At 33.3% G+C, this 9998-nt stretch overlaps 1 protein-coding gene across 1 annotated transcript; it reads left to right on the forward strand.

Moving 5' to 3' along the window:
* Positions 1 to 806: 806 nt before the first annotated feature.
* Positions 807 to 9364, forward strand: LOC132756145 (furin-like). Its single transcript, XM_060747144.1, has 8 exons — positions 807 to 1465; positions 2572 to 2667; positions 3591 to 3695; positions 4348 to 4476; positions 6775 to 6839; positions 7295 to 7380; positions 7691 to 7869; positions 9065 to 9364. Exons 1-8 carry the CDS (start codon positions 1286 to 1288, stop codon positions 9347 to 9349), a joined length of 1125 nt encoding a protein of 374 aa, XP_060603127.1. The 5' UTR covers positions 807 to 1285; the 3' UTR covers positions 9350 to 9364.
* The last annotated feature ends 634 nt before the right edge of the window (positions 9365 to 9998 follow it).

Genomic DNA, 9998 nt, shown 5'->3' on the forward strand with positions numbered 1-9998 from the left:
AACAAGCAAAACATTTGAAGTACATGATATTTTCTTTTGTCGTTTAAAAAGAATATGAAAAATGACGTTTAAAAACATATGTTTGAACGATGGAATAATGTGATTTTTTTGCTTCTTTCTTTCTTTCTTTCTTTCTTTTCTTTCTTTCTTCTTTCTTTTCTTTCCTTCTTTCTTTCTTTCTTCCTTTCTTTTTCTTTCTTTCTTTCTTTCTTTCTTTCTTCTTTCTTTTTCTTTCTTTCTTTCTTTCTTTCTTTCTTTCTTTCTTTCTTTCTTTTCTTTCTTTCTTTACTTCTTTTTCTTTCTTTCTTTTTTTCTTTGCATTTAAGTTCACGCCATTAAAGTGCCATGCATGTATATCAATGTAGCTACAAGTCTTGAAGTGTTGTCAGAAGATATTTTTGCTTGGTCAATACTACCACTGTCCACTTATTTTGTTGATTTCATAAATGTCAGCCACGGAAAGCCATCAACTTGCTTGATCGTATCGGTTTTATCAATTTTGAGCTTATTGTTGTAGAATAATGCACGGTTCTAGCTCCAAATGCGCAGGAATATAATCACGAAGGCCGATATGCCTGAGTGAATAATTACAAAGCATTTGAACGATAAACCGTGCATTGTTATATTATTATACTACAATGCAAGAAAAATCTATATCTATTTCCATTGTTACATGCTTATAAAAAGAAAATTGATAAAACGCATTCGTTTTTGTGCTGTGTATATATCGTTTTATAATATATCTGTTTGATAGGGAAATTTCATAGTGTGAAGCGTGTCAACTAGAATGTACATTAGTATACGTCTTCAACAATGATATGTTTGCATCCAAGGTTCACAACTTTTTAATCAACCCTCTTAATATATAGATATACTGGGTAACATAAACTTTCTCAAATGTCGGTGCATTTACAATCTGATCATAGTTTTAATGAACTCGGTAAATGTGGGTGAAAGTTTAACCAGTTACCGGCCCGTATTATAAGTGTTAATTAAAATCCACTCACTAATTATAAGATGGTGATTTATAACTGTTTAATTGTAAAATAAACAGACTCATTTACAGGTTTGTCAATAAATATGTCTAGTTTCTAATATACTGGCTATCAAAAAATTAGAATCAATGTCATTATCACACAAGATTCCCGCTGATGAAGAATGGAGAATTGAACAGATGATAATTTTTAAATTAAATTTATTTCACGAATAACAAATGAATATATGAATAAATAAAGTTTTTCTGATCAAAGTTTTATATTAAAAGTTCTAAGACTATATTGGGAGGATGTCAATTTTTGTGAAAGCGCTTTTCGTGTTACTTATTAATTATGTTAGTTTTAAAAGTATTATCGCGTATGGCGGACGGAAGGGACATTACAGCGATCAGTGGCTACTCAGGACTAGTGGTGGACACCGGTCGGCGCTATCTCTAGCGGAGAACAACGGTTTTGAGATCATTGCAGAGGTTTTATTTTCTATTATTTATTAAATTGATTGACTTTCAAACATTTCGTGCCATCAAGGTCTATATACGTTAATATGTGCATAACTATTTTATTATAATGACTATTTTTCTAAGTGTACACTGTATATGTTGACAAACAATGATACATGAATGTTATTTTGCATGTTATCTCTATATATGTTATATTAGACTTCAAAGGGAACATTTTCTTTCAAAGTCGCTTTTCATGGAATTGCACTAACGCGGCACATTGAAGGTTCCATGATAACCGCCATATGAACACATTTGCGGATGTATCTGAATTCAAAATTTCACCATAACCATGTTGTTATGTTCAATTCTGCTTAAGCCGGTGCTAGGGGGCGTGGACGGTAGTTTGCACTTTACAGTACCGTCCATGAACAGGCTCAATCAAACCGAGCCTGCAACACTTTCAATTTTATCATTTTGTGCGTTCTTTAGGGATTCTTTATTTCTCACTTTTTTAAGAATTCAAATTTTGATAAAAGCAATAAAAACGCATTGTTTGGATATTTTTATAAACCACTGTTTGAAAAAAAAACGTTGATAAGATTGAAAGTGATTTAGTTCGAACATTTACATGATGATTAATAATATTGTTTTGATGAATCAGTAGTAAAGACATGTAAATAAATAATGAACAAAAAAGACAACAACAAACAAAAACAAAAGAAACAAACAAACAAAAAAACGAAAAAATTAATGTAAGTTCCGTAAAATTCATTTGTTGTGTAAAAACATTTAGTATATACTTATAAATGAAATATTGAGAAATATTGATGAAATAAAATACATACTTTACTTTCCGTATTTTCACTGTTAAAAATTTATTTTTCACTGTAATGAAACATATTTTTGTATTTTCACTGGTGTTTTGCCGGACTACTTTCTTATAAATTACAAACAAAACACAAAATTTAAGGAAAAGTTTTCACATTGTATTGTCAAAAAAGATATATATATTATTATACATTTTTAAAATTATTTATGGTCATTTATAGAGAAAATCTTAACATTAACATTCATTTTTAAATCATTGATATTGTTCAAATAAATGTGAAGTATTAAGTTCTTTTTATTTCCAGGTGAACAATGGCTATTTTGTTTTAAGAAAAACAGATAATAACAATTTATCCGAAGAGCAAAATTTATCTATAGCTGCCTTATCTAAATCTTTGCAGGTATGTACTTATCTCATTTACTTATTTATTTATTTATTTATTTATTTATTTATTTATTTATTTATTTATTTATTTATTTATTTATTTATTTATTTATTCATTCATTCATTCATTTTTATTTATTTATCTTTGTATTTATTTTCTTTTTATCTATTTTTTTTTTTACAAAACTTATGAAGGTATTATAAATATGTATTAAGACAAATAATATTATAGTTGGAAATTATATCAGATTTTGTTGCTGTTGTTGTTTGTATTCTCTTTTGTTTTTTTCTTTTTGTCGTTTTATTCTTAATACCCGTATCTAATTCACAGACGCTTGGGGTTTGGAGCTCAAAACGCCTTTAAAATCCAAATAAAATGCATATTTGTCAATCCCAGGACATGTACTGATCATATATATCAAAAAATCTTAATATGCCTATTATTTCCCAAACTTAAAAGCGCTGCGCATTTTGCACACGGCAAAGCTGGGGCCACATAATCGGATAGTTTCGTTCATAGCCGTCTGGTCCATTGAATTTATCGAAAGTTTTTGTCGTTGAAAAAAAACGGCGAGAATATTGATGTTTATTTCGGCTGTTGCGTTGTTTATATTACCGTTGAAGTTTAAAATTGACCATCATCGTGAAAGAATTATATCTTCTGTGTCGATGGACCAAAGGATTATGTGAAAATATTGGAAATGGATTAAAATACATGGTGATTATGACGGTAGGGGTGCGGATTTTTTCCGGCGAACATTTTTATCTTGTGTATTATTATAGATGTTGAAATATGATTTTTTTTCAAAACGGCATATATTAAGATTTTTTGATATATATGATCAGTACATGTCCTGGGATTGACAAATATGCATTTTATTTGGATTTTAAAGGCGTTTTGAGCTCCAAACCCCAAGCGTCTGTGATCTAATTTTGCAGGTTGAGTCTTTGGAGCAGATGAAATATTTAATCCGTAAACCGAGGTCATCATTCCCAGCATCTGAAAACATAACAGACAGTGCGTGGTCTCTGATGTGGCATGTGGTATATTGTTTAATTCTCTATATATAACATTGGTATGATTTTTGGTTAGGAAATCGTTCAAATAAACTTGACCATCTTTATTGCTTCCCGCTTCTGATATATTACTAAATTACGTTAGTTGTACATTTGAAAAATAAATTCTAAGTTAGGTTGTTTTTTTTTAACTTCATGCCTTGAAATAAGAGTTTACAAGCTGCTTTTGAGAAAATGTGGGGGAATGGCCGAGTGGTTAACGCATCGGACTAGTAATCTAATAATCGCTAGCCGCATTTGTTCAAACCCCATTAGGGGAAAGTCGTTTTTTCCTTGAGTAAGAAACTTTACAGTCATTGCGTTCCAAGAACGGATTCAAAAGTGTCTATAAGCTTATAGCTTTCTACACAATCGAATTCAAATAAATTCTGTATAAAACAAGCTGCTTTTATAAGGGACTAAACCTTCATCATATATCAAAAATCTCTAACTTGCAGTATAATTATAATCAAAAATGCTAATTTAAATTTGCCGTAGCTTTCGGCCTTGCGGCCTTCTTCAGCAGCATTTATTTTACATACAAATATATAAAAACAAAACAATGGAAGTGACAATCACAAGATAAGTAAGTGACATTTTATATCATAAATATATACAATAAGAAATGATTATGTTATAGCAAGAGGACACATTTCCCAGCATGAAGATTTACGAATCTTGGAGGCGTGGCTACTCAGGCGCAGGAATACATATTAGCATCCTTGATGACGGTGTTGAACCAGACCATCCGGATCTTGTAGGAAATTATGTGCGTTCACTTTATACATTCTTCTTATAGTCTGATTTTATCACCGGTCACATTTATGAATATATTAATGCGCTCATAAAAATATTCGATCCTACTTCGGCTTTGTCAGTATAGTTTTCGAAAATTAATATGGAGTATAAAACTTATGTTTTAAAAGTCACACCAGCTAAATGAAAGGTTATTGTTAATCCGTTATATCACAAGTGATTGTGAGAGGTTTGTGGCTAAATCATCTATTGTCATATGTTTAGACCTACTCTTTCTTTATTTTTGCAATATATTTTAATGGAAATCAATGGCCAAGTACTTGCATAATTGTTTACACGGATATGAAGCAACTTAGAAACAGTGTTTTTGTCTCGATTTGTATTGTGTTTTACGGCATTAAAATTACATTTATTGATTTCATCGAGTTTTTTTAAAGTGTATAATAAACAAATATTCCACCAATTTTTTTTAAAGTGTATAATAAACAAATATTTCACTAAATATGAGACAAACATATTTCGTGAGTATCGTACTAAATTTTTCGTGACTATCGCACTACAATAGCCCTGTAAACAAGAACATATATTCGTCTTGAATTCGTGTTTTTTTATATTTCTATCTGCTTGCACAAAATGACTCCAGTGCCCTTAATAAATCTACAAGCTATTAGTTTAAACATATTTATGCTCGATTGCGAAACAAGTTCTTCCAACTTTTATATTAATCACTTTAGAGTCCGCTTCCTCGAACTAACCAGTACTGGTTTCAAATGAGGAAACATAGTCGTGACCCGAGTTGGGCTCAAACATCTTTTACGTTGGGCCATCACTACCTCGTATCATTGTATTATCAATAATTTGTTATTCATCAGGGAAAAAAATCACATCTTGCTCTAGCTTTAATGGCACATATGCTGCAACCATGCAAAAAGCAAACGTAATATGCATGTTAAAGTCTGTCAAAAAGTTTGTTTGAAAAAAAACTTTTAAAACGCGTTTATTGAGCAGGTAGTGAACAGAACACCATTCATTCATACTATCTTCTCTCGTGCGCATCACTGTAAAATTATGCATCTGAATTGCAGCGTGAATAAGTGATTGATGAAAATGTTCAAAAGTCGTTTTATCGTGATAAGAAAAGTTTTGATTTTGCTTATATCTAAGTCACAGCGTAAAGTAATTTATTTTATTTAGTGGTACAACGTCATTGGTAAAGTACATTTCAAAATCGCACTTTGTGCTCGTTAGATAAACTAAACTAGTATAAACTAAACTAGTTTCATGACTATGCCCCTAGTTCCAATACTGGACACAAGTTGACTACTAGTATTTCCGATTTGACTTAGTCATGGGCAATAACTCTGGCATAACTGCCCGAATCGACAAGCGAAATTCCAGGTGCACAATAACATAATTCTGACCAACGTTCATGTAAAATTTCATGACCCCTATAACGAAATGATTTATGGACAAACTAAAGATTCCGGCACGTATAGTCGCAGGCACAGGTATACGGAAAGTAAAACGTTTAAACATATAAGTTCCGTGACATATACGGTCCGACATACCCTGTTGCGCTAAATAACGGTCAGTAAAACTACTTCACAGATACAAATGCGTACTCCTCACTATTAAAAAATATATTGTGTGCACTGACCGTATAATCAGTAATGAATTGACAGGTTAATAAAATCAAACAATACCTCATGGAACAATTGATTTAAATACTTATGTTATGATGTTAAAATAAAAAGTTTATGCTAGATATATTGTTGTTATAATATGTATGATGAAGGACAAAAATGAGGAGTTGATATTCATAAAAAAGTTATTTCACTATAGATATAATTACATATATTTTGCAACATATATTTAATTGTTTTTGCATTTTATGGACATCTGTTTGGTTCGTATGTTTCTTTTATTATTACTTATATTTTTTAAGTAAACCATTTTTTTACAGGAGTAAATGCATCAGTAATTCGAAACTCATGTCACCAAATCCACAAAAAGTGGCATTCTTGGTTTTATGACCCGCTATGCCCTAGAAACATTTACCCCACTCACCATGCGAAAGACAATCAGATGGTAAAATTATGGCAAATTTCCTGCAATGCAGTTCTGTCTATACTCTCGAATTTCAAAGTGCGAACTTTACATTTTTGAATTTTTGTCCCGGTAGAACTGGGACAGTTGGCGAGATAAAATAGTGGCTTACACCCCTATCATACCCTCCGCTACTAAACCCCTCAACAGTCTTGGTATTGATTGATAAAATAAGTAAATTATCAGTTGTTTTTTTCTTTCTCAGGATCCTTCTGGAAGTTACGACTATTTGACTAATAATGATTTCGTCAATCACACGGAAGACGATTTGTAAGTATTTTCAAAATCCTCGCACTATTGGAACCGACTGTGTATTGCTTTTGTCACCAGGACAAGCATGTTCGTCCGTAAAATCTGGTCAGGTTTTATACTGTTGACCTGAACAACGTCAATATACTTAAATCCCCAAAGCTGAAATTAGGCAGTTCCAGAACTGGAAGCTGGACAATGCCCATGTTTAAACATGCCCGACTATTGGATCGTTTGTAGGAAAGGTCGTTTTCGATAAATTCAAGAATTGTTAACTTAGTTAAATGTCGAAACGATTATAATATATAAAGTACCTTATAAGTGTAATGAATATAATAGGTGTTTGTATCACCAATATTCAATAGTAAATATTTTGAAATTTGCAATATTTTTTGTTATTACATTAAGTGGGTTGTATATTACAATCGGTAATTTTCCATGTGCTGGCGTATATCTCATTTTATGTACATCTTCAGCCACGGGACATGGTGTGCAGGGTTGGTTTCCGCCATTATGAATGACGATTGTGTTCTAGGTATAGCATACAGGTCAACATTTGGAGGTATCTATAATTTATTTTTCCAATGAAAATAGAAGTGAATAAAATGGTTTAATCTGTGATGAAATTATCGAACGTTAAACATTTAGCGAGCGCGTATTTTAGTTCGTTTTATAAAGACCACATGATGATTTAAAACCCGTCAGGGCAGTTAAAAAATTCATAACCAAATATCGAGTACCAAATTTCTAAATTGAAATACAAAATGACCATAAAGCACATTTAACTTGGTGTATAACGACAATACTTGTCACGTTCTTTATAAACTTAGGCTTCCGAACTAAAATTAATATAGTTATGTTGAATATTCCAGCTGTTAAAATATTTTATTCGTACCTTGGTCTCACAGACCTCGGCGAGTCTTTTGCACTTGCCCACGAGCTGTCACGTACTCACATCTATTCGAACAGCTGGGGTCCACTTGATACAGGTGATATTTTTGAAGGACCTGGTGTTTTGGGAAAAGAGGCGCTTACAAGAGCCATGCAAGAGGTATCTAATTTAATGTTTTAAATTTTAGATCATTGATTCTAGTATTTACACTGTTGAAATCAGTAGACTTAAAAGGCGGTGCTAGAGGACACAATAAATTTTATGAAAAAAATCTTTTATGAAAAATAAATCGCGATTTTGAGACATTTTTCATTGTTTTTTGTTGGTTTTGAGGAATATCAATCAAAATAGCAAATATTCATTACTCGTCGATGGCGGAGATGTATAGATTTACCGTTATCCGACCGTCCGTCTGTCCAGCAGGCGTCCGTCCACCATACCACTTCATATTTATATCACAGGGTGAGAAAAATGTGCAGCCTGAGCGGGACTCGAACCCGGGACCCTCGGAATACCGACTACCGACTGAGCTATCCGGCCGCATACACATCTTCTCCCTTAAATAGTGAACAATTCTGAACCGTGACATACTCCCCTGCTATATTGAAATTCGTCCTCGAATTTCACTAAACTACAGAGCAATGTAAATTAAATTATGTGCTATATTCAGTCACGGCCCTACGTTGGGCGTCAAATGTCATAGGGTGAGAAAAATGTGCAGCCTGAGCGGGACTCGAACGCGGGACTCTCGAAATACCTTAACGCGGCTCTACCGACTGAGCCATCCAGCCGCTTAAACATCATCTCCCCTAAATCGTGAACAATTCTGGACCGTGACATTTAATTACTTCTCATTCAAAAGAAGTGCAGGTTCAAAGAATCATAACTTTTTGCTAATTTTTGGAGTAATGGACCTATGAAAGTTTCCATCCGGGACTTAACTTAAGAATGCTGGAAGGAACAGTTCAGTACAGAAGAACTATTACTTCCGAATGTATACTTTTGAAGTAATTGTCCTTTATTTGTGTGTGGTGCTTACCTTAAATTATCGGATGTATCAGTTTAAAACTTCACTGATGGACATATCCAATGAGCAAAAGAACAATACCTCTATATGTTTTGGAGATAAATGTAATCATGCTTATAAACGAGAGCGTCCACCACTTTTGGTATATGACAGTATAACCGTTTAATGTAATTAAAGATTAATCTATAAAATCACTTCAAGACTTTCAAGATTTACCAAGCAGTATCGTTCGTAGTAGAATTTTAATGTTTGTGACCAATCTGTTTTATATCGAAGTAAGAGATTATTTAACTCCAACCATTAACCTTTGGCTTTATATTGATATAGGGTCGTAATGGTCTGGGACCAATATATACCTGGGCAGCTGGTAATGGAGGTTTATATGACGACTGTAACTGTGACGGGTATGCTAGTAGTATTTATACCATATCAGTTACAGCTATAGGTCATGATCAGGGGCCATCTTGGTACTCCGAGGAGTGCTCGAGTATTATGATTGGAACATATAGTGGAGACAGTCCGGATCTCACCATTGTAAGTTTATTTGTTTGTTTATTTTCCTGTGTTTTTGCAGATTTTATCAGATTAAAAAGGTATTTTAGATTCTTTTGATCATATCTCGGCGGCAGACGATCCATCTAACCGGCTTTCCAGTAATTACTATTTTCGGAAGTGACCGAGTACCAATGCGACATGATTTCTGAATCAGCTGTTAAAGACAAATGACGATAAGGATCAGTTGTTAACTAGCGAACCCTATGATAGCTGATAAGATACTCACTCTATTGAGTTAAGGGCGAGTGGTAGGGATAAGATACTCACTCTATTGAGTTAAGAGAGGGTGGTAGGGGAAGATACTCATTCAATTGAGTTAAGAGCGGGTAGTAGGGATAAGATACTCACTCTATTGAGTTAAGAGCGGGTAGTAGGGATAAGATACTCACTCTATTTAGATAAGAGCAGATGGTAGGAGTAAGATACTCCACTCTATTGAGTTACGAGAGGGTGGTAGGGGAAGATACTCACTCTATTGAGTTAGAGAGCGGGTAGTAGGGATAAGATACTCACTCTATTTAGATAATAGCGGGTGGTAGGGATAAGATACTCACTCTATTTAGATAAGAGCGGATGGTAGGAGTAAGATACTCACTCTATTGAGTTAAGAGCGGGTGGTAGGGGAAGATACTCACTCTATTTAGATAAGAGCGGATGGTAGGAGTAAGATACTCACTATATTGAGTTAAGAGCGGGTGGTAGGGAT

Source organism: Ruditapes philippinarum, unplaced genomic scaffold, assembly GCF_026571515.1.
Source record: "Ruditapes philippinarum isolate M1 unplaced genomic scaffold, ASM2657151v2 ctg5382_1_1_1_1, whole genome shotgun sequence".
NCBI classification, from domain to species: Eukaryota; Metazoa; Mollusca; class Bivalvia; order Venerida; family Veneridae; genus Ruditapes; species Ruditapes philippinarum.